General features: G+C 37.6%; 1 protein-coding gene across 11 annotated transcripts in view; it reads left to right on the top strand.

Moving 5' to 3' along the window:
* ZNF385B (zinc finger protein 385B) overlaps positions 1-25,688 on the top strand; it is a 157,754-nt gene that overhangs the window by 25,083 nt on the left and 106,983 nt on the right. For 6 of the 11 annotated variants that reach the window (XM_038141831.1, XM_038141828.1, XM_038141830.1 and 3 more), the window contains exon 2: positions 5,882-6,184. In XM_038141831.1, coding sequence (XP_037997759.1) covers positions 5,884-6,184 — 301 coding nt within the window. In that variant the 5' untranslated portion in view covers positions 5,882-5,883. Of the gene's footprint in view, positions 1-5,881; positions 6,185-9,564; positions 9,692-13,509; positions 14,121-25,688 lie in introns of those variants that run through there. The other 5 variants (XM_038141840.1, XM_038141835.1, XM_038141833.1 and 2 more) reach the window with 3 other exon arrangements.

Below are 25,688 nucleotides of genomic sequence, written 5' to 3'. Positions count from 1 at the left end.
TTTATACTTTGAAGAGAATCTCCTTCAAATGTTAAATGCTCTAAGATGTGTTAGTGAAGAGGCTGTCAGCCATTCGTCACCATTCAAAACTTCTCATGCGCAGTGAAAGCAAGCTGAGTTTCTGTTCCTCTTTTTATTGATAAACTAGCATCAAAATTAAAGCTAAAAAATTACTTAGCCCAGTTTGGTCTGTGTACTGTGACCAATTGATTATTCTTTGTCTGTCTTAAGAAATAAAAAAGCGTTTACTTTTCTGAACCATCCAGTTTTTACTGTAACTTTGTATAAAAAAATTCCATGTATTTTGTAAGCAGTTTTGAAATACATAACCAAGAGTTGATCAGATATGGATGGATGGGTAATAAATAATTTGACAGGTGGAGATGTTGCAGAATATGATGCCTCCTTGAGGAATTTCGGAACAAGATGAGGATTAAACATGGCAGTTCTCTGTTTGGGTTTATACTGAAAGAAAGAGGAGCACATCTTTGGAAACCAAACAGGTCCCTTAAACATATGGGGGATTTTTTCAAGGCTGGCTTCAAAAGAGTCTCTAGTGCTTTTTTTAACTCTGTAGGATACTGTGCACCAGGCACTATGCATATGCTGTTCACCACAGTATCCCAAAAGAACTTGTTGCCCAGATGGTGCAAACCATATGCCTCTTGATAGTTTATCTGTGTTTGGGAAATACTCTCAAAAAATACAAGAAAGGTCATAAGACTTGTAAAAAACAGCTCTAGTGAATTTCTTTTAAATAATGCTCTGGAGGTATTCAAAGCTGGTTTGTGTATTTTTTGGGGTTGGGTTTTTTTTCTTTTGGGAGATGAGGAAGTAGGTAATCATAGTTGCTCAGGGTGAGACCACAGCTCTTGAGGCATGCATGCACACTTCACTAGTTCAGTGCACATGTAGTTTTTTTCCATTGGAGATGCTCAAGAGGACTACAACACAAGCCTGGGTCCTGTGTCTCTCTCTCCCTGCTTCTCCCAGCTGTCTGAATGAACCTTTTTGGAAATGTAACAATACAGAAAGCTAGTTAATTTTGGTTTTTGTTCCCATGTCTTCAGCAACTCATTTGATTATTTCCAAAGGCTAAAGGAGAAAATTCTCATTGCCCATATGTAAGTTTTTAAAATAGGGGTTTTTTTGCTTACCTGGCACAGATCCACACAGGAAAGGCAGTCTAATTACATTTCCAGCACAGTGGTTCTTTGAAGTATGAACTAATTAGGAATGGGCATTGCAAAAGTTTAGACCAGCACTCAGGAAAAGAATGCATCATGTAACCATCACTAATTCATTATGATAACCAAAGCTTATTTCCTTTGAGTAAAGATTTGTACATTCTCACCTACAGCACTGTACTATATATAATACTTCTTTGTACCTCCTCTGAAAGCACAACTCTGTTTAAAAGTAAATTAGCCAGGCAAATTGAAAGGCTAATTGCCTTGAGCTTCAAGTACAAAGGATATCCACACTTAGATTTCTTTGCCAACTGCAAGAGGCTGAGGGAGATGTGTTTTCAGAAATCCTAACAGGGTATCTCATTACAATTCAGAATTTTAATGTGGTGTCATAAATCACTAACTTATTCTTGCTCCCGTATTGTTTGCAGAATCTATTGAGATAGATCTGTTCTGTGTATTGGGGAGGAAATGTGATGGAGGGACAACCCTGTTTAGTCTGGTAACAGTGTATGTCAAATACCTGGAAAGGTCTTATACTTTACATTGCTTCCTCTTATGATTTTTATCAGAAGAAAAATTAGTAGATCTGGTTTGATTAATAACTTGTTTTTGCAAGAGAGAGACTGATGTGGCATACAATCCCTTTACAAACTTAACATTTCTCTGGATCATTTCAGCTAGATATATGGATGCTCTTCTGTGTTTCCTGCTTTGTTTTTCTTGTTTTCCCATTCTTACCTTTCAATTTTTCATTGAGTCTAATCCTCACTGAGTAAATACAGTGACAACTTTTGCAATGTGTATGTCCACTGTGATTCAGAGAATCATGTCCTTTTTTGTATGGATCATTTTAATTTGTGGATATTGTTGTGTATCAGCTGCTGCTAAGACTTGGCTTACACTGTGCTGTATTAAGGTTATACAGAACTGGGAGCTTGCAGGATTGATTGAATGTATTTTCTCCATATTTAAATTCCCAATCCTTCTGCCTTTTAATGAACTCATATTCTTGTTCTTACTCATAAACCAACTTCTAAATACTTCACAATCCTACCTATAACAATTACTCTAAATTATTTTTTGGTTTCACAGAAGGTAATGATTGTCTTTTTATTCTTAGCTCACTGACTGTAGTCTCAAGTAGCTGCTTCTGTTACATGACAGTGTTATTGAGCTATGTGTAAATGTGAGGAATGAAATGGCTCTGTTTCATATCTGACTCCTGGTGGGTGAGAGCAAGTACCACTCAGAACTCTTCAAAATGTATCTGCAGGAATAAGCTCTTTTTGAAAGAAAAAAACACTTGTCAGATGTGTGCTTGCATAAATTTGAGTGACTAAAAAGTTTAGAGAATGAGAACAAAGGGGTTGGTTCTGGTTGTGGGTTTTTTTGTTTGTTTGTTTTTTCTATTACAAATTAATATGTATGTACATGTTTCTTTCATAAAAGTTTAAAGCATTCAGACAGCCTAAGGTTAGCTTATATAAGATAAACCTCATTCATGGTGAGATTCTGCTCTGACTCAATGCAGAATTGTACTTGTGCTGGATGTTCTAGAACCAGGATATTTCAAAGCTGTGTTTTTCCAACCTGAACTTTAAAGAAGAAAGGAAGGAGACGAAATTTTGAAAACAATGGAAACTTTCCTTGTGTGTAATAACCTTTCCAGTTTTTGAACAAATATATACACCACAAGATGTGCTCATTTATGGTAAAAATCAGTATTACTGTGTGAAAAAATGGCCATAACTTAAAATCTCAGTGCATGTTTGCCATCAATGTTTTCTTTTTAAAACCTCTAGAAGAGACTAAACAAAGCTTTTCAAATGCAAGTGATTTGCTTTACCAAATGTTCAGATCTCCAAATCCCAGGAGGATGAGGGCTGGGATTTCTGTAAGGAACAGGCAGACTTCTGAGGCTTGAATTGGTCTTGTCTCTGGCTGTACATACAGGTTCTCTCCTGGGTTGGACTGGTCAGAGTATGCTGCTGCAAGTTCCTCCTATGTTCAATGTAGGCATTTTCTGAGAAGTGATTTGCATCTGCTGCTCCCATCAGTTGTTGGGAGGTCATGGCTGCTTATAATCAGGCCACATTTCAATTTAGATGCAGAGCTTAAGGCAACGAAGGTTGTTTTAAAATTTCAGCTTGTGGTTTTTAATTCTTAAATTAGTAGCAAGAGATTGCTTCAAGGACTCATTTGTCCTGTGTGTGCAACTTTGTAGTAAAACTTGAATTTACAGCTATTTTTTTTTTTTTTTGTTAAAACAAGAGTGTACCTTGGCAATGATTTCTTTTTATTTGTTTGAAGGTTAATTTCTTTCTATACTGGCAGCTGGGATGCCTAAGGGTGCAGGTGCAGTGTGTGACTCCTTGCTGTGCTCAATTGTTCTTTCTGGGTGCGTCCATATTTATAAATACTTCTGGTGATGTCAGGACTGCACTTTTGAGCAATGTTCTGATTTTCCCCATGTACCCTGCTTTGGTCCATAATTGAGCAGTCTCAGACTTCACCGAGGTTTTGTTCCTTTGGAGGAAAGGAAGCAAAAACATGCAGTCCAGGAGTGTACGTGTCTTGTGCCGCAGTGCTAATGCAGTACCAGCCCAGTGCTTTCCAAAATCGTCCTCCTTGGGAAGGCTTTGGTGCTCTTACAGGCAGCTCCATCAGTCTTCCTTCTGTTCCATGAAGCTTCCTAATGCAGATGTTTGCCTTTGCCAACTTTAAAGGTATCCAAACCAACTGAGCTTCATTAAGATATTACAGATGATTGAAATAATTGCTGAATGATATTTTTTATTATTTTCTGTCTGCAACCAAACTTAGAAGATTTCTGACAGGCTAGGATTTTTAAACTGTAACATATTTTATTATTCTATAATGGTTTGTATGTACAACTTGTAAAAGAATTCTTGCTTCAGAACATTTTACAACAGAGAACAAAAGCCACAACAGTGATGTTGAAATAAAAAATTATGGAAAACAAAGGGACTAGGGGAGCTTATTTATGGTTTAAAATACATTGAAAAATTACAAATACTGAAGCTCTAAGGAGATTAAATTTTCAGATGAAAATGTTATCTTAGCTGAGTCAAGGATCTTGGTTGCTTGCCTTGAAATATGACACTTAGACTTAAATGATTTAGTGTGACAGTCTCTAGCCTAGGTTTTCAGGATCACCAGTATTTTGTTTTTAAATTAATTAGGTACCTGTGCGCTCTCATTGTTTTTAATAATTAGTTTTATTTTTATTTGATGTGATTTATACCTTAATGTATTGTTAATACTGTTGGTTTGATAACAGAACTGTCATCTATGAGAAACAAAGACGTGAAGTCTATTTACCATATTTGATCAGTGAATTGTACTTGAAAAGGAATCTGTACCCATACTAAAATGTTAAGCATAGATTAGGAATGTGTTGAAATACTCTATCCTACCATATAAAGGACTAATTCTGAAGCTTTTTCTGTGTACACCCCTGTGCCAGAGAACAGAACAGACTTTCTCTTGGTAATAAACTTAACTGGACTATGAGAGGGCTACTCCAGTGTTACTTGTGAATGCTGCACTCTTCTGGGGAGGATTACTGCCACTTCTGGTTTTAATGTTTGTGTTTTTCAGTGCTCCTGCCTAACACAGTGGTAGGTGTATACAAAGTTCTGTGCTGCTCTGGTTCTCAGGCTGGAAAAGGGGCCCTGTGTTTGAAGTCTTTTGCTTTTGAAACCTGAGCCCAGGTGAACTCTTGCCTGGAAAGACCTGCTTTTATGCACTGCTCTCTGAGCCAGCCTGTGGCCATCCAGAGTATTTGTGTGGTGGGGGATAAGAATAAACATCAATTTGTGTAGTTAAGAAAACAGAATAATTTTCTATATGAGTTACCCTAGACCCCCCATTTCTTCTCTGCTGGTTTAGCACCATACCTTAAATGAAATATGGACTTTCCCCTTATATTTATATAAAACTGTACTTTGTGCAGCTTGATGATGAGGTTTTTAATTTTCTATGGCAAATTAATATTTCAGGCTCTTTTGGCTTGTTGTTAAAGCACTGTCCTTTACTATGATTTTGTGTAGTTTGCACAAGACTATTGTTTAGCTGACTTTCCTCTATACAATAGTTTGAGTTGTGAAGGTATTGATGAACTAATATAGCTAACATACAATCTTTGTATGAAGCAGAAGATTTGGATATATGTAAAAGTGCAAAGGCTTCATTAGTCTCATTTGAACAGTCTGCTGTCTTCCAGTGTTTCCGTAACATTTCTTGCTGGCATCCTTTTTGTTGAATAATTGTATTTGAAGCAGTGGGCATTTCTAGAGTCATTGTAAAATAAAAAGTTCTGGAACCAGTGTTTAGTAAGGCAGAGGAAATGTATTTGAAAATCATCTTAACCTCTGCTACAGATGCAATAATAAATCTGCTTTAAAATAGCTTGCTTAACAACATAATGAGTTGTTGCAAGTTGCTGTGCACAGACTGTGATACATTGCCAACTTATTATTTCTGAGCTCCGTGGTGTGTCACAAATGCTTTTATTTCTACATTAAGCAATGCCTCTGCAGTTTGTAACCTTATTTGTTAGAACTGGTTGCTGGGTCATGCATTACAGCATTTTAAAAAAGAAAAGGCAGTTTTAATAGTATGGGTTTGTTGCTCTCTAGTAACAATTTTGTCTCTTTTCTTTGTAGGTATGAAGCGTCCATTAAGTCCTGACCACATAGTTGAAGATGGGATTATGAATCAACCAGCTGTTCTACAGGCCTTTGAAGAAAAAGGACTGAGGAATGACAGACAGGATTACCAATTAAGCAAAGAAAAAAAGAAGCTATTGTTTTCCTTCTGTGAAGTGTGCAATATACAGCTGAACTCTGCGGCCCAAGCTCAAGTTCATTACAACGGGAAATCTCACTTGAAAAGAGTGAAGCAGCTAAATAATGGAAAACTCCCTACAAGTACAGCTCCTGGCACTTTGCTTGCAAGTACAAGCACAGGTACATAATTAGAGATGTTGGATTTTGGTCAAGAATTCTGAGGAAGCTTTTAAGCCCTGCCTTCTCCACCCAACATAACCATTAAACTGAATATAAGTTAATACTAGTAGTTAATAATATTTTGCCATGTTCAGAATTACTGGTGTATTTCTTTTCCTGTGAAGCCTGGTGGTATTGAGGCAATATTCCATTATTCCAGGCAATATTCCATTATGTGTTGGACCTTGAGATATGGTCTATTTAAAAGTAACTCTTGTGGGTCCAAACATTTACACATTTTGTCATCTGCTTTTGTTCCCAAAAGAAAGTTCTGGAGGGATGCTGCATGTACAGGAGAAACTTTTAAATGAAATCTAGTAGTGGAATGATGGAGGAGGAGAGCTGGAATTTACAGGCCTGGCCCTTGCATTCTTTCTGCTTTCAGCCCTCTGGGTTTTAACCACTCTTATCCACAGAATCAGTTTAGGTTGGAAAAGACCTCTAAGTAAGAAGTATTTCAAAGTAAGACTTTTTACTTACTAGGAAAAACAGAAGTCTTGGGCAAACTGCATCTAGCATGCATCATATAAAGATACAAACCACATAATATGCCCTTCTGGTTTTTTGGGGGGACTTTGTTTCTTTTTATTTTAGTGTTAGATTCAGTTCATAGCTACTTGAGAAAAATCTAACAGATCTCAAATCTTCATTCAATAAGTTTTCTTAACTGTAGTTTGTAATTTGTTTTTATTTGCTACATTAAGATACTGGCTTTGGTTTCTTTCGTTTTGTATAGAAACAGTCAAGCTGCATTGAAAGGTTTAGCTTTTTCTTTCTTCTGATTTTGTTTCTTGTTAACTGAATTTTACTTGTTTTGAAGTCTGTGGTACTGTTTTGTTTGATTTAGAACTAAGCAGTGTGAGAGTTTCACTTGTGTAAGGCCTGTGATTCAAAAGATGAAATTCCTATTGAATAACATCTAGATTAATTAATTGTGAGCATTCTTAAAATAACTGAATATCTGTGAGACATTGATTGATTTAAGATTCCTTTGTGTGTGGACCTACAATGCAAACACACAAGAACATTTTCTATTTTTGTTGCTTTTTGTTATCTGAACCCCTTCATCTGATGCCTTTGCTGTCATTCCTGGGGATCACAGCTGATGCTCTGGCACCATTACTCAAAGAATGCTCTGATGGTCAGAATACAATTACGTTTGCCGGAGCACATGCTTTGGGGTTATTGCATAGCTTGGGAGTTAAAATTATTTTTTTTTGTCCTTTGTTCACCAATCTCTATGTTAGACTATTAGTTGTGTACTAGTTATGCTGGTCTATCTGGTGCCTGTTGAAATAAGCATTCTTTTTTCATAGCTGAGGGATGTTGCGTTCATAGCATTTAAAAGAAAGAAATGCCTTGCCATAAACAATTTATTATTACGGTGATTACATAAAAGCTTCAATATACTGTTTAAGAACCAGCAGGAGAACAAGATTTACTGAAATGGCGTTCTCAAAGAACATTTTCCAAAAATAACTAGAAATTAATTTCCTTATAAATTGACATTATCCAGGCTCAGTTTTAATCCACGTCCTCTGGAGTGTTATTACCTCTTGTAATGGAAGTCTTCCTTTCCCATTTCTTCAGCTAACATTGTAAACAGAACTAATTGTGCAGGTGGTGAGAGAGCAATTATATTAATCTCACCTCACCAGTGAATAGACTTGATTCCAGATGCAAAGGAAGCTCATACTTCACTGTTACAGCTGCACCCTTCTAACAAAGCACCTAGTGAACAGTTCAGTACACCTTAGAAAACTTCCTGCAAAAGTTCCATCCAGTGTCAGGTTGAAGTTTTCCCTCTGTGTTCAATAGATAAATGTGAAATCAGTAATATTCCCACTGGAAAATGAGGTGACTGTAAAATACACGTGACTGTAAATTTTCCTTGACAGTTCAGAAACCAGGATTACAGACCTGCCAGAGCTGTCTTGATTCTGTGTGACAGAATTGATGGATCACCGACTCCAGTTCTCCCTGACACTTGGTGGACTTTGTTGTAAATGGAGATGATACATATTTTCATATTCATTGTGTTTCGTGGTCCTCTCTGTGACAGGTGGCCCTCAGCTGTTAGCAATTGTCCTTTTGATTTTTGACTTCTACTGTGCTTTGCAACTATAAGCTCCAATGGTTGCTCTTAACTTGCTGGTAATGGTCCTTGTTGTACTACTATTGGAATGTTTATTAAGATTTGATACCTGGGATTCCAGGTCCTGGCAAGAATACCTTTAATTGCATAGATGAAGGGCTTTTATATATTTAAAATCTAAATATAATTTTACAGATGAGTTTAAAGTTACTTCTTTGTATTTAGAGTAAGGGTGCAATTGTAATAAGATTTAAAATATATTTAGCAACAAATTTTTCTAAAAAGTTTCCTCCATTTCTAGTTAATCTTGCCTTGTCAGTTATTGATATATACAAGTTCTTTTGCTATTGTACCTCTACCTGAAATTCAAATTACTTCCCAGCTAGTAAAATGTAATAGAGAAATAAAGATTTAAGAGCTGCTTTTCTTTATATTGCCACAATCAAGAAATCAATGGGTTACATTAGGTGACTTTGGTGATTTGATCCACTCATTGTACTCCTCCTTTTATTTACATTGGTGTTGAAAACGGGGAAAAAAAGAGTATTCTACTTGAACATACATTACACATAGTGAGCCTTCACTATTGCTTATGTTAGTGCTTGTTTATTACCAGCCATGCCCACCACGGCTCTCCGAGCAGCTCAGGCTGCAGTTTCAGCGCTGCCACTCCCAGGGCCATCCTGACCCTTGTGCCAGGCATACAGACAGGCTTGTACAGACAGGCTGCTTCAGCAGGACATAAATGAACTCTCATGAAAGTAAGAAGGTGCTTGTTTGCCTTGCAGCTTAAGTTGGAAATGATTTCATGTATTTCCTGTGAAGAAAAAGGAAAAGAAAGGGTGGTTTCCTGCAGCTTGGTGAGATGTATTTTGGAGTGAGCCCGTTTAAAGCTTTTCAGTGAGCAGGCCGTGCTGGAGCCTGCAGCAGATCCCAGCTGTTCTGGGTACCTGGAATCCACCTGCCCCGCCGAGAGCACGGGCTGAGCTCCCGCTGCTCCCGGGGCCGGGAGCAGTCCTGAGCGCCGGGCACGAGCGCGGCTCACGCTAATTGAGCTCTGCTCGCCTGCTCGGTGCCGCCAGCGAGCCGACGAGGGAACTGCTGCCGGCCGGGGCCGGGAGCCGGGGCCGGGCAGGGCCGATGCTCGGGGCCGGGATGCGGGCTCTCGGCTCCCACGCGATGGCGCTGCAGCCCGGGCCGTGCGGAGCCGCGCGTTCAGCATGCTGGCGCTGGGGGGATCACTGCGGGCTGCTCCTAGCGCCGGCCGGGGGATGCCGCGCACGGCTGCCGTGTATTCCTCCCGCTTCTTCCTCGGAGGCGACACCGGTTTTGCTTCACGAATTCTCACCGATTCCTCCATGGGGTATCTCCTGGTGAGTCTCCTGGTTCTCTCTCCTTTCCCCCATGGTAACATAGGAACAGTTGGTGTAGTTTTAAGGAAGTATAGTAGAAATGCCTGTTGAAGTCCAGATTTTACCGATCTCTGGAAACCTGTAGGGAAGTTTCATTTTTGTTTCAGAAGATGTCCAGATTTAAAAGTGGGCAAAGGAGAATCCCTTTTCCCTGGGTCCCAGGCTGTTTTAAAGAGCACAATGTGCTTCAGGGCACTCATGAATGCCCATGTGATCTTTCTGCAGGTCTGGCTGGAGGTGTGATTGGGATGTCAGGATGCAGTGTATCCTGGTAGCAGCTCTGCCTTCTTGTTCTTAAAATCTCTGATCTTGCACGACAGTTTTGGAAATGCTGTAGGACCCTATACCATGACTGTCTGTAAGGAGCAGTGCTACAAGTTGATGTGTTGACACTGCAATACTGAGGAAATAATCACAGGTTGATTTTCTGAGATGGTATAAACACACAGTTTTGTGATCTGGTTCACAGCAATGACAGCAAGGGATTTGTTAATACAGCAAAATAAATATGCAAATTACTGGACTTCTGTTGTGTTTGTGACTTAAACAGGTCATAAAAAGGGCCTAGTAGTGGTAGTGGAAGGGAGAAGGTAAAACAGCAGTTTTAGGCATGGGAAAAGAACAAGGGAGTATGGACAAGGCAGGGCTTCTTCCACTTTTGGCAACAGAGATTAGAGCTTCTCTTTGTGCAGTGCCATATAAATGTCTAAGTCTAGTCAACCTATCAAGTTGATGGAGGCAGGGAGGCTTACAATTAAAGAGCTCAGATTATTCTTGATAGGATCCATGGACTATATAGCTAACTTGCACATTAGTTTCCAAAAAAAAAATTTAGAAATTGTCAATAGTATCTTCAGCCAACAAATTTAAGAGACTATTGATAGACATTGAGAAATTATAGTGAAAATATTCCAGATAGCCTTAGATGAGTGCAGGATTAAATGATGGTTGGTTACAACAGAATGAACCTGTAGTAGCTCTCATTTCAGTAGAGTTTTTCCTTGGTTTTTGTCAGAAGAATCTAAACCTAAATGCAGGTTTTTGTATGTACGTTTTAATCTTTATTTGGGCCAAGACTGGCTTTCTGACAGGTACCTTAGTTGCCATCTGAGACTGCTCAGTGCCAACATAATGGAGCACAGAACTTTTGGTTTCTTTTACCTCTTGATCTAGGTCCTGAGTTCCTTCTCAATGTTTGTCTTTGGTTAATCTAAAAAGAGACAAGGATAATCCAATTTTTATTGCAGAGGATCTTTATGAATTATTCTAGCAACTACCTCAGAGGAATGCAAAGCAGCAACTAAAAGTATCTTTAAAAAGTTTGTGACCTGAGTCCTATTAAATGTACGCATGCATAGCTATAGAATTAGTACATAGGTCTGTAGAGAGCACTGTGAGCTTACTCTTTTTTTGTGTTGGGCCAAAACCTTTCTTAGACTAGTAGAAGGTGAGCACTTGTTCTACCTTCCACGTCTGCTGCCTACAGCCTGACCTTTTAGAAAGCAGTTTAAGAAAGCTGCTTTTGTGGGGCCATAAAGTGGAGTGAATCCTCAGGGCTTCCCCTCTCTGTCCCCTCGTGAGAGGGAGGTTGCTCCACGCTTTGCTGTCCTACTCTAGGAGAAATCCATTTTTCTAGTTGTAAAAAAATTACTCTCTCACTAAAAAGCAAAACTGTGTCCAATAGAATAGAAATAATAACATAAAGAGTTACATGCCCATAATGAAATGTGGCTTAGTGAGCTGTTGAGAAACTCTTGGTATTTCACTTCTTGCTACAGAGCATGTTAGCTTTTTTCTTATTCAGTGGTCTCTTGAACAAGATTACATTTGGTAGATGGTACCACATTCTTTGCATCACTTGAGTCTCTTCCACCATTTACTTAAGAGGTAGGTAATGGTACATAACATTTTTCTTATAGTATGAAATGTATTTAGTACGAGCAATTGCTGGTTTTTCTTTCACAGAAGTCATCATAGAAACATAGAATATGCTGAATTTGAGGGGACCCATCAGGATTATGATTAGCTGCTTTGAAATTAGGCAGATTTATTTTATTCTTTTTGGGCACTTGGTACTCCTCACAAAATGCAGATGGTGAGAGTTAGTATCAAGGTCCAGAACTGACATTAAAATAAAAAAAAATTATTTGTCAATGACTACACACTATATCCATAATATAGTTCTTGGAGTAGCTGCGCTGTGAAAGTACTGGTAACATTAATAAAAAATATTAAGTAGATTATATGTGTGCTCGTTGGTAGTCTTCAGGAAAAACATGGGGAAATCATTATTTTATTGAGGGTTTTTTTTTTAAGTAATTGATAAGTTAATCAGAAAAAAAATTTCCTAATTCCCTAATGGTAAATTGAATGCCATAACTCTTTTGAAGTAGGTAAGAGTTATCAGACCAATTATTAATTTCTAGACACCATTCTTTTGGAGGTGGGGAACACACGAATGGCATTAAGCAATAATGTACCTATTATGGAAAAAATAGTTTATAGGCAGTAGTCCTTTGGGTGGAATGTGGAAGGATTTCAAAATAAAATTGGGCAGTACATTTGGGACCCTTTGCCGCTACTTTGCATAGATATATTCTTGTAGCCAAATGCCTTCCTGGACAGTTTAACCTCTTTTCAAGGGCAGTTATGTTGTAGTAAAAAGCAGCATTTAAGACATCAGAAAATCAGGTGTTTTAGACTCTAGGACCAAAAATACAACTGCTTACCAGCCACTGTTTCAAGCTGAGAATGGCTGCAGGAGTGGCAGTGACACAACTTCTGCTTCAGTTGGGAGCATATCCCTTGTCATTTAACCACTTCAGGCAAGGCCTGGAGAGTGTCTTAAATCAGCTGAGCTGATGTTGCTGCAAGAATTTCTTCACTGTCTCACTGAAGGATCTGATCCACAGTTTAGAGGTGTAGACAGCTGAGATGAAAAGGGATCTATAAGTTCAGACATTTTTATTTGTGTGCATTTCTAGCCATGATTTCTGTATTAAAACTACTGGAAGAAACAAAATAATGAAGTCGGGTTTGTTTATTGTTTTTACCTTGTAAAAGGAAAACTGGTATCTTCTCTGTATAGTAATTTTTCTCATTTGGGATCAGATCCTGTCAAAATTTCTCTGGTCGTTGTCTCATGACCCAGCAGTATATTTGGATAACTGTACAGGTAACATAATAAAAAACTCCCATGTCTTTCCATTTCTTCAAAGCCTAGTTATGGTTACATCTGTCTTATGCTGTGTATCTCTGGATGTGAGTATGCACAGCAACACATGCTCGCTTACCTTTCTGGTAAGAAAGAAAACCTATGAAGTACCTGAAAAGATAAAAAAGATGTACATTGTGAGAAGTCCCTGTGGGAGTAGAAATAGCATGAATTTAATAAGCCATGGAAGTCTTTCATAGTAAGTAATTTAAAATTACTGTTGTTTTGAAAGAATGAAGAAATTGGTCATGCATTGTCATGCCTTTAATGATATTTTTATTTTGGTAAAAATGTTTTATCTGCTAGACTGTGCAGGTCTTTGTTGGGTCAGAATTCTAAATGTTTTCACCCAAATATTTATTATACTTTTTAATGGATATCCTGGTTTTTAAAATGTAATAGACTTCATCTGTTACATGGTTAAAAAATACTTGTTTCATTTGCATGATTTTGAATTAATCTTATTTAGAAAAGCTGTAAGGAACCATTAATTTTTATTGCTGGATTTCCCCCCCCAGCCCACACGCCTCCCCCCCCCCCCCCCCCCCCCCCCCCCCCAAAAATGAACCTCATCACAATACAGGCTGCTCATTCTCCTCTGTCTCGTGTTCGTTGTAGGAAAGACAGAGCTATTTGAGCTATTTTTAACATTTACACAGTCTAGATAGATGATTCCTCATTCTGTGTGGTTTAGAGCTGAAGCTGTAGAGCCTTTCATAATCATATCTTTTTATTTTTTTATGATTTGCTTGAATTTGATCTCTGTAGCTGATTCCATGCATTGATAATGAAGGCTTGGGTTGCCTGATTCTCAGCATAAATTCAGGCAGACTTCTAGTTTGACAGGGCTCTGTGTTTCGGTACGCATGAAGATACAGAACTGAAATTGCTTTGCTTTCTTTACAAATGACTCAGAGTGTGCTTGTCCTTCCCTAAAATGTTGCCAGCGTGTGAAGGATTTTCAATGAGCAGTGCAATAAGCCGGCATCTGGGAAGGTTTGAGGCTGCTCTGGTATAGCAGTGAACTGTCACACAGATGATCAGGGCTGGAGCCAACACTCGGTAGCACCGTAGATCATATTGGTCACATACTGGAAGTTTTGTTTATGTAACTTGGTTGCTGTTTAACCTGCTTAAATAGCATTGCCATAATGTGGAGTGGGCTTCCCAGTAGAGGTGAGTCTGTTTTTTATTATTAAACTTCACTGAATTGCTTTGTGCTACGACATTGAGTGGATGCTTACATGTTTGGCATTATTTCTATGTGCAGTGCATTTCTGTTTTAGTTATTCCAGTGGAAAGGATAATAAAAAAGGCAAGGCATATAAGGCATCTTTTTATTCTCTTCTTATTTCAGTACTAGAAGTAACTAAATATGTGGCAAGCTCCCTTTCCTTGCTTGCTGTTTGCAGAGGGCATCTTTCCAGTAGGTGACTTCCTATGCATTTTAAATGTTTTTTGAATGTCACTGATGCTGTGTTATTGTTGTAGAACGAAGCTTATTAGCAGTGTGAATAAATACCTCTTACCAGAGCTTGCTTTCTGGCTTGTTAAATCTCAAGGTATAGTTACAATGATGTGTGAAATGCAAGAGCTGTCGGATTCTCCAGGTAAACTAAAAAAGTAAAGAATGAAATAAATTGTATACTGGCTTTGACATAGTAGATATGTCTGTCATTGTTAATATTAAAAGTTATGATCTGTCGTGCCCAGAACAGCTTCCAGTAATTCATTTGCACTGACAGCTTTGAGAAGGGTATAAAATTACTGTCGCTTCTCCCTAACCAGTTAAATTTGAGATTTAGTGCACCAAGTTTTATTTGAGGGAACAGATAGTGTGCTAAAGGTAGTCTGTGAAGTTCTAGTAGCAAATCTTTAAGCTTGAAAGTATTATCGTAAACTAAACAGACTTTGTACTTGTGTGTTTAAAAAAAGGGGTTTTATTGAGAATTTCACTTATAGCAGAACAAAAGATAATTAGTTCAGCTGAGTTACTTATTAAGCACTGCTGTTATGCGAATATTGAGTTGGTGAGGTGAGACCTCATATAATATTTGTGTATGCTGATAGTATTTTTTCATAAAACAAGGAAATATGTTGAAAAATAATTATTATTTTTTTTCTTGCTTGCTATGGAAATGTCTGTGCTTACTATGTAAAGACTGCTGTGTTTTTTTTTTTTTCCTCTTCTGAGGAACTAGGACAGCTCATGCTTTTTCCTGCTAAATATATTTATGAGGCAGCTGTTTTATAGCTTTCAGCTCCAAAGTTATAGATAAGTGTGTATTTGTTTGACAGAAGATTCGAGAATTTCCATTTACTGCCAGTACATGTAAAGCTTGGCTAAGCAGACTGCATCAGGAGCACACACCATTTGTATTAGCCAATCTGTCTTTGCAAGTCCCAGGGCCACTATCTTGCTAGAAGCCACTGTGTGCTTTTGAAAGCATGAAATTAGTTTTATACTGAGCACATAGTTTCTCATTTAGCAGTTCTTTTTATGGTAATGGTCAATTTATGGTTCAGTGCCAGAATTTTGGTGTTCTGTCAAAGCTGATAGCTTCTGCTAAGGTGTTCTTTGGAGATAAAGACAAACAAACAAAATCCAAAACAACGCCTCCCAACAAAAATGCAGTTTGTCATGGGGATCCTAGGGAGATGCAAATAAAAGAAAGTTCTCCCGAATGACCCAACTATTGACATTGCTGATAGCATTTTGGAATTATTTTGTTGTAGTATTTCAGAAAACATTTGTCATTCATGACATGGAATTAATAAATTAATTGCCACCTTTTTATATTTCATAATTTTTTTGTTTGCTCTTTTTTTTCCCCCGTGACGTGTAAAATTGCTGTCTCTCAATGCTAATTTTCTCTATGTGCTATTTAATGATTAAGGTCAAAATGCACTTGAAAAATGTATACGAAGCACCCTAAACATTCAGGATGATTTTTAGATAGCAGCTTTAGAATACCTTATGAGCTTTTCCCTTTCTTCAGGAATCTATAAAAGTCAAAATAAGTTGTTACTAAAACCTTTGTAAAACCTTTTTTAATATATATAATTAATAAGTTGATGAACCAACTTATTTTTAACCTGTGTCTCGTTCTTGGCAGGTTTTTGTTGTTTTTCTAGCTATGCCATATTTGTGACTCTTCCTCACTAGGAGCTATACTTGATGAAAGGTTAAGGTGGTTAACATTGTGCACTTCACTTGGGTTACTCTCTTTAGCCTACATTATTCTCTCTCAAATATAGGCAATTTAAAATTGCATTGCTTTTAAGCTAGGTCTCCACAATTCTGACTTGATCCTGAAATAAGCATTTTTTAATGATACAATATTTGCTTCTTTACTCAGCTCTGTCTGCAAGGAGCAAAATTTGATGTTGCTTTCTTTTTGTGCAAGATGTCGTTGGCTCTAGAGCTGGTAGTGTTTCTTCTAAGTGCTGAGGAGAGATCCTGTTCTACCTACTGTTATGCCTTCCTGGGATAAGAAAAAGCTGGAGGTCCTAGTTCCCAGAAGTTGAGAAGTAAATTTAAGCTTGTGCACCTGTTTTTTCTTACTCCATCATCATGAAGGATAAGCAGTAGAAGCTATGGAGATGACTGCCCTTTGTCACAAGCACTTGGAAAGTGCAGCAGTCCCACTGCAACAAAGCTCCCTTTTCAAAACCATGTTTGGATGCTTGTGTAGTCATGCAAGAGATGCACACTGGCAGCTTAAATATATACTGTTGTCATTTTAGGACCTTTGAGTAAATTTGCTTGCTACTCTTCAGTGTGTGTTTAAAGGCTACAGGCAGAAAATATTATGAACATTTGGAAAACAATGTGTGTGACATATTGCTACCATGGCATATAAAAATTGTTTTATTTCTCTAAGTGCTTGAGCTGTAATGCCTTTCTTTGTCCTTTTACTTTTGGTAATTCTTTGTATCATTATGAATATAAGCTTGTCAAATTTCAATCTGGTTGATTCTTTGTTTGAAGATGGCTTTTGCAAGGTCCTTTTACCCTTAAAGACCTTGCATCTTCTCCAAGTGTCTTTATTGCTGCATGTTTCCCCTCCTGCCATTTCATGTTGGTAGTTCAAGTGAGAGGCAAGATTTGGAGTGTTTGTTGTGCTGGACAAAATTACTTCACTTCCTGGTGTGGAGCTCTATTGCTTCTGTATCGATTCTCTAGCTATTTCTGTATCAGACTGTCAGTTATCACATGGCATTGTAATTTTAATTTCTTCTCCTTTGGAAGATATCGGTGTCAAAGTATGGGGATCTTCTGCATTTTGGGAGTTTTCAGGAGGCAGCAGCTTCTCTACTGCCAAGATTACTTTACAAGGAGATTCTGAAGAAGAGGACATGAAGTTAAAAGGAAAAGAAATTATTGGGGAGGTGTTATGTTGTGAGCAATTCCATGTTAGTCACTTGACTCTGGGATCCAAGTCTAGCTAGGCTCTCGGTGGAAATTTTGAAATTTGTTTTTTTTTGTGTGGAGGTCACTGATGAATCCTGCCAGAAGAGCTGAGTGCACTGAGAACTGTAGTTCACTGTAGCAGCCCTGCTGAAGCTTTACTACAGAAGCTCTATTTTTTTCCTGTCTGTAGGTTAAAGAGCCAGAGATGTTCTGGAGGTCTCACCCAGAATGTTCAGCCAAGAAATTGTCTTTTTTTTTTTAATATGCTTTCTGTTCTGTTGGATTTTGAGCAGTGCTCATAACATGACTCTGAAGGGAAAATAAACTATGTAACTTCCCTCTTTCACATATGCTTTTTTGTTCCTGTAAGGATGTTTTTTTAAAATTATTTTTAAGTTGGAAGTGAGGAAAGCTGGGTGTGTTTTGATCTCCAGAGGTGCAAGAAGAATGCTTTTGTATTGATACCAGCATATGAAAGGCTGAATTCCTTAGCCTTGGGTAGGTTCAAGACCTACACTGAAGTGCTTGTGTCTCTGAGCAGTGCAGATCTTGGGAGGAGATGAGGAAGTCTTTTTAATACGCTGTGAATAGAGAGATACAGCTTCCTTAAGGCTTGAGGCTTTAAAATTCATATAGCTACAGGACCTACTTGAGGGAAGGGATATGACTATGAAAACTCAATGGACAAAATCTTCACTTTAAGCAACTTGTGAAACTGTCAGACTTTGGGCAAAATTTTGTGTTATGATGCATTTGGTAATGCCACTTGTTAGTGTATGGGTTGCTCTGGATGGTGTAGGATGTCTGTGTTCAGATCATCTGTGTTCAGGTGATGAAAGGATGTTTCCATGTCAAGGGACTTCTGAGATTACTGTGGTGTGTTCTGTTTTGGATTTTTTTGCTTGTTTTTTGCTAGCTGTTCACATTGTTACTGTTTATATTTTTACCGAGCTAGAAAAGACAGAGCAGGTCTCTGGTGTGAGTTTCCCTTTTGCTTGTTTCAAGCATTCTGTGATGGCACAAGTTGAAACACAATGCCTGGATTTGGAACTTCCACCTGAGGGTCTGTTTTCTTCAGGATTTTTCATAGTAGGGGTGGAGAGATGAAGGGGAGGTTAGAAATGCATGTAGGAAGTTCTTAAAATCATCTGTTTTTCTGCTCAAGCTGGATTCAGAATTTTCACACATGTGCATCTCCTCTGGCTCAGCCTTGAGTGCTTGCAATGATTACATCCTGAAATGTTTTTGTGACTGGGCATTTAAATAGGAGCAGAAATTGAGGTGCTTTTTTTATCAGGTGATTAGACTTAGGTGGAGCATGGAGAAAATAAAGAGGTGAGGAAGATTCATAAGCTTTATAGAGTGGCACATCTGGATAAAGAGTCACAGAAATCACTTCATCAAGAAAAAGCAGACTAATTGGAAAGGACAGAAGATTATTGTTAGGATTTCCAATTCATGTATCATGGCCAGGTTGGTTAGTGGTACCATTTGAGCCTGATGCATCTCTAGTAAGGTTCTGAATAGTAAAAATCAATCTATTAAGTAATCATTGTAGTAACCTCTTTTTAATGAAACACAAACAGCACTTAGCTCCTGTGTACCCAGGTTACTTCTGAAAATAAGATTTAAGCTTCTCAGTGACTTTGGCTGCTGAGTTAAGGATGAGACTTTTTAAGAAAAGCCAAAGCTGAAACACCAGGAGGATATTGACTGGGGAGTAAATCTTTGTGAAAACAGCCTCAGGTTTTGGGTATTTTAAACATGGTTTTAATGAACGGAAAGCGGTATAGTTCCAGATATGTTCTTGATAGCTATCAACAGGAACAAGGACAAATCTAGCAGAATCAAGTAAAAATATTGTTGTCCTTTTATTTTAACAGTTGCAAACATTTTCTCATTTTAATAATTCACCCTAGCTAATAAGTATTTCTCCTTCAAGGGAAAATTGTCTTTTCTTTCAGTCTTCCTCCAAACAAACAAGGCAACATTTTTTCAGAAATTTTCAGACTATCTTTGCGGAAAAAATATTTGAGTTGATATTGTTTGGTTAAGTGTATATTAGACTTCTACTCTGGTTATTAGTTATTGCATGGTATCTCAGCTTAATGTGTTTGTTTTTTTGCTGAAATTCTTGGTAGGTGATGGAATGCCAGGCACATACTTTGCCTTAGATTAAATTCAGTTCTTTTACGAATTTTTACATTTTTGCTTCAAAAATACTTGTTATGATTATCCAGACTTGAAATCAGTGGATGAATTGGGCAGATAAAGCTATCCGTATTTTTGAAGTATTTGTACTTTATACTGCTTTCCTCATTTGGAAGCTTGGTGTTACTTTGATAGATGGCACACTACCCTGACTGCTTCAAGTCATCCCTTTGCAAGGTTGATGCAATGCATCAAAGCTGTTTTAACTGCTTTAAATAACCAAGAGAAGAATCCTAATCTCAGGAATTGTCATTCATTAATTGAATATCTGCAGAGTGGAGAGCAGGGCTGTGTTGTTTCTGCTGGTTGCACATTAGCAGTCTGTGAGTCTCATCCATCCCGTGCCCGGGTGATCATTCCCAGAACCGCCAGCCGTGCGCTGTGCGCAGGGGAGCTGCCTTGGTCCCTCTCAAGGAGCTTCTGCCATGCCCGTTCAGCACTGACCCCTCTGTGGCAAAAGCAAACTGCTGGAACAACACTAGGAGTTTAGAAATACATGGGAGTCTGGATGAAAAATGGCAATTTTTATTCTGTCTTGAGTGGTCAAGTACATGCAGCTACAAATTACATACCCTAAAATATGTCAAAATAACAGCTTTTAGTAGGCAGCTGAGTGATGATAAATGGCCAGAAACTGCTGTGCTGTTGTGCTACCTGGCCTGAAATTGAAATCCCTTTACTCAGTATATTATTTTCTAGGCCATCTATTGCATGAACATGTTGTTTACTGCCTACTTTTAATAGAGTTCTTGGGTCAGGAGAAATTATTATGCCAAGTCAAGGTTTCAGGAGTTGCATAGTTGGTAGAATAGCCAGTAACAGTGCAGACACACAGAGGAGGAGCCTTTGAGGAACCATAATCACTTAGAAACTCTTTTTCCCCCTTTCTTCTTTTCCCTTTGATGTTGTTGCTGAATGCTAGTGGAACATGATGGTACTGCTGTGGTGTGGAGTAATCAGCTGCCAGTACAAAACAAAGTCTGAAGGGACATCTATCAATTAACTGAAAATAATGAGAAAATTATTATTGTTACACTAATCAAAGTTAACTTGTTACCAAGAAATTTGGAAGTCAACGCATTTGTAAGCCATGTATGGTCTAGTATGACAGTTCTGGTATAAGCAAAGTCAGAATTAGTGCATCCACTGGGGCTCACAGACTCTGAGGACTGAAGGAATCACCAAGCCTTATCTATTCTACAGTACTGGACAAAATAGTCTCTAGCATTAATTCCTTTGGGAGAAGAAATTGCTTTCCCAAATATGCAAGTGTTTGCTGTTAAGTCCAATAAATCTGCAATTGAACTAGAACACAATATTTAGAGACACATTCAAGTTCAATTTAAGGACTTCAGGATGTAATGAATTTACTTGTTAGGCTGTTGAATTGTTTAAATAAACCTTTGCCCTTGCAGTTAAGAACTGCATCTTACTGCCAATTGAAATTTCCTGATTATGTGCTAGAAGGTCCCTTTTCCTTTCTACTATTAAAGAACTCCACGATTAGATACATTCTCCTAATAAAATGGCAAGGAATCTTGATTTCAAGTCCAACACAGTTTGTATTAAGGATGCAATTACAAGCAGAGATTGTGTAATATTTGAAAAGGTTAACATTACTTTTTTAATAACATGATTTTACAACAGTGGCCTCAGTGACTCGCCAATGAATCAGAACAACAACTTTGCCTCCACAGTCGTGGACTGTTGGGTCCTGGTGTTTAAAGTCTGCACGACATACTTGTAACTGGAACAAATACTCTTTCAAGCAGGAGTGACTTCATAAAGCTCTTTTTCTTTGCATCAAGTTAGAAGCATGATACTGATACTTCTCAAGATTTTCTGGACTTCTCTTGTCTTTTCCTCTCCTCTAGTTATTTTCGACTGGCAGGATCAAGCTTTTCTCTGTGAAAAGAGAGTGAGAGTAATTTTCCAGTTCAAATTCCTTGCTTATGGACTACTTGTTTTGCTCCTTTTTTAGAGGTTGGACTCTGTTCCTAGTACTGTATTTTAAATACTGGAAGGCAGCTATGTAGCAAGTCTGTGTCCACTGCTTGGTACCATCTGGGATGTGCAGTGAACTTTGTCACTCAAAGTTATTTTACCAATTCAAAAAGAAAAAATGCATCATATTTTAGTTTAATATCGATGTAGGGTTTGTAATTGCATAGCTTTATCTGATTTCCTGTACATGATGTGTGCTTATCATGTTGCTTAATTTTCTTGGTAGTAGTTTCAAAAGCTTTCATCGATCTAAAGCATACCTTCAGTGAAGACAGAAGATGGGGAATAGAGAATCTAATCAGCCTGTAAAGACACTGTGTATATGATTTACCTAACAGATGTTTCCTTACAGTTTTACCTAGGTTTTGGGACAACAATGTCTGTAATCTAACCATGTAAATAATTTTGTTGAGTTTTCATGTTTTTTGCATACATTAGTACTGACACTCATGCTCATTAGCCATTGTCTTTTTCTCACTTCATTGTGTTGTTTAGAGACAATATCACCCAGAGTTATGTTCAGATTATAATCCTTGGAATGTCTTTACCTCATTTGGAGCATGTCCCCAGCAGCTACATCCATCCATCCACAAAGACTTCTTTCTGTACTTTGGGGGAAGAGTGGGAACGTAGCATAAGCATACTAATTTATTAGGACAACCAGTTCCTGCTTGTTTTAGTCTTTTACTTGAGGTTAAATGCTTGCAGTTGGGTTGCACAAAACTGTCTTGAGAAGATGTACTGTTAACAGGCTTGCTCCTAAGCCTGTGACTATAATACTAATACTAATCTTTCTAATGCTTTGCAAGCTGGTGTTCTGCATTTCTGATTCCAGAGAGTATGCTGCCAGAATATGGGTTTTTTTTCCTTGATACTAAACTTTCTCCCACAGAAGTGGGAATGAAAAGGCTCTATGAATTTAAGTATTGCTTGGAATTTATTTCTGCAGTTTGCTTGAAACTTGACCTTAATCTAAGCTCTTCTCACTTCTGGGTCAGGGTATGTGTACCTGTATTCAAGATTTTGAGAGTGCTGCCCATGAATAAATCCAAAAATAACATGGCTTGAATTAAAGAAGAACATTATTTTGTAGCAGTATCTAAAGTGAAAATGCTCAAACTAACACAGAAGTAGAATTGTCTTTTGCTTATCACTGGATGTCTGGCAAAGTTGGTCACTCCTGAACTGCCTGCTTTTTCTCCTGCTGTGTAACCTTCTCTCTGTGTTCCCCTTCTGAAGTCAAGGAGTTACCTCAGGTTAGTTACTTTTTTTTTTTCCCCTGAAACATCATCTTACACTCTTTTGATTCAATTTTACATAGTCATGTGGTGGTATTTTCTCCCCTTCTCTTAGATTTTTCTTTTAGTATCAGGGTTTATAATTAATTTTTCTCTACAGTGAAGTAAAAATGTGGTGTACTTTCCTGTGGCTTACATTCCTTTAGCTGCAAAATTAACTAAAGTCTAAATTGTAAACAACTGTTATTTTTTATGGGCCTTTTTAATTGAGGTTGCTAGTAACTGCTGAGAAAAAAAATGCCTTTTTTTTGGTAAATAAAGCATTTATAGAAAGATGAATATATTTTTCTTCCAACTTTTCACAAACTTGGTGAGCTTGGATTGGTTCCTCTAAAATGACAACACATGGAAGTGTTTTTCCTCTTTCATCATCTCTCAGTGGCACATACATCTGAGGCTCCTGATCTTTGGTTTAAACTACTGTTAAATTTTCATTATAAATGTGCCACCTACTGGAGCAAAAGGCCCATCAGCAAATATGTATTAATGTTATCTTGTCCCAGACACATTTGCATAGTAATTTCTTGCTAGATTCCTGTGCTTATGGTTGTCAAATCTACACTGCTTTTTGTCAGACTCACCATAGGGTCTGAAAATGGTAATAAGAATTGGAGGGGATGTGGAGCATAAAGGTTTAATGACATGCCTTGGAAAAAAAAAAGAATTGATATGCTGAAATGTAATGAAAAATACCTGCCTGGAACTAATGTCCAGTAAGGGAATCTTAAATTCATAGGTACTCTAAGTCTTGATTTCATAATGTAAAAAAACCAAACAACCACTTAATTGTTCAATATAGCCTTGTAGCAAAAAGAAAATTTAAACAAGATTTTAGATTATGCACTAGTTTTTTGTAGTTGTTGTTTTTAAAAAAAACATCTTTGGTCTTGTCTTGGCATAGGATTAGTCATGTTCATTTTTACAAATGAGATGCATTTTATTTGGAGATTGTTGTCTTTTGTGTTACCATAATGACATGAATGATTGTTTGCTACAGTTCTATTGTGCTAGACTTGTGCAGAATTATGGAAAGGACTTATTCCCAAAATTTTTAATCTGACTTTGAAACATTAGGCCAGTAGTGCAAACTAGAAGAATAGAGAGGTCTAGGAAAAAATGCTCCCCTAAACTTAAATGATTTTCTTCATGTTTCTCATGAAAGTGAGTGCTTTTTTGGCAACACTTGATTCTATCACAGTAGAAAAATGTCTAATATATGAACAAAACAAAAATAGGATCTTCCTGAACATTAATTTGTTTTGCTGTATTAAATATAAAATTTAATATTTATTTTTCCTGTACGAAAGTCTTTGATTTAGGCAGGGCTGTCTTTTTTTTTAATTGGACCAACCATGATATAGCTGATATGTTAACGAGACAGCTATAAAATTTGGTGGTTTTCCTTAGAAAAGTTGCTGTTTTCTTTCCATGCCTTGCAAATACAGCTCAGCCATGAGGGCATTTGGTTTTGAAAGGAAAGAATGAGTCAAGGAACCACCCTCAGAAAATGAATGTGCAGTCTAACAGGCTATGAAGGAGGAGATAGGGAGCCAGGAGCTCTCTGATCTCTTCCCATCTCAAGTTGTGGTGCATGTTGCAAACACGCAGGTTTCCAGGTCCTCAATGTCAAATGCAGAGAGTCCAAACTATGCTTACTAAATCTCAAACTTCCATTATACTTCAACAAAAATATAATTTATTTAAATTTGGAGTTTTTAACACAGATTTGTAATGATCATAATCAGTGTCCTTGTACCCTGTCTGCTTCTTTTCATCTCTCTAATGCTGTTAGACTGAGTTGTGCTCTGGATGTGTTTGGATGGTGTTACATATTTATTTGGTCAATATACCATAGACAAATGAAATGCAAGTGCCTGTGATAGATTGTCAAGGATGTTGGAGTGACTGCTGATAGGGCTCTGTGGCACTGGGGTGGCACAGTAATTAGCAGGAGATAGTAGCACAATACTTTTCTTCAGGTCTTGAACCTATTTTTCTGTGTTCAAGAGGGAAATTGAATTTCCTGGTCATAGATACTACATTGCCTAATTTCCCTTTTCTTTATTTGATAATTGAATGACCAATTTAATATTTCAATGTGAGGGAAATTTAGGTTTTATGTTGAGTAGTCCTGCTTATGAAAAATATAAATTACTTTTTTTTTTTCCTTTGGTAAGTGATGATCAGAATGTGTCATGCAGTTATGTGCAACAGGCCAGGGTGTATGTCTGGCTTCACACCAGGCAGTGGACTTGGAGTGTGCTGGGGCAGTGCTTCAGGAAGTTTGCTGCTTGCAGGAACAGTGCTCACATTTCCATTGGCTGGACAAGTAGGAACATCAGCTGGAGTCATTAACATTGTTGTCTTTAGGGGTGCCTGTAGCTGATCTGCCTGCTTTCCCAGAATAGGACACTGAAGCCAGTAAATAAGGCAATAAAACATTTCACACCTAATAAATTTCATAAACCAAAAGCAAATAAAATCTAAGCAGTTCTAGGAAGAACACAGTTGTTCCAAATGTTAAGAGATTAAGGTAGTATAGAAAAGACAAGGATAAGAAAAAGCGCTGCTATTTTTATAGGAGGAGGTAAAGATTGTACCTCAGGAAACTTCTGAAATGCTTAAAAATACTTCAATAATGAAAAAAACAGAAAAGAGAAGTAAATCCTAAGCAACGTCTGAGAGTAAAAACATTTAAAGTACATGAATGTTACTCAACAAAATAAGTGGCTACAAGAAAATATCCCAAGGAGGTATTAAAAATAAGTAGAATAAATCATTACAGAAAAAAAAAATCAAGTCCTGCATGCATTTTAT

This window comes from Motacilla alba, chromosome 7, assembly GCF_015832195.1.
Source record: "Motacilla alba alba isolate MOTALB_02 chromosome 7, Motacilla_alba_V1.0_pri, whole genome shotgun sequence".
Taxonomy (NCBI): domain Eukaryota; kingdom Metazoa; phylum Chordata; class Aves; order Passeriformes; family Motacillidae; genus Motacilla; species Motacilla alba.
Note: the sequence above shows the minus strand (reverse complement) of the source record. Positions and strands in the feature narration are given on the sequence as shown.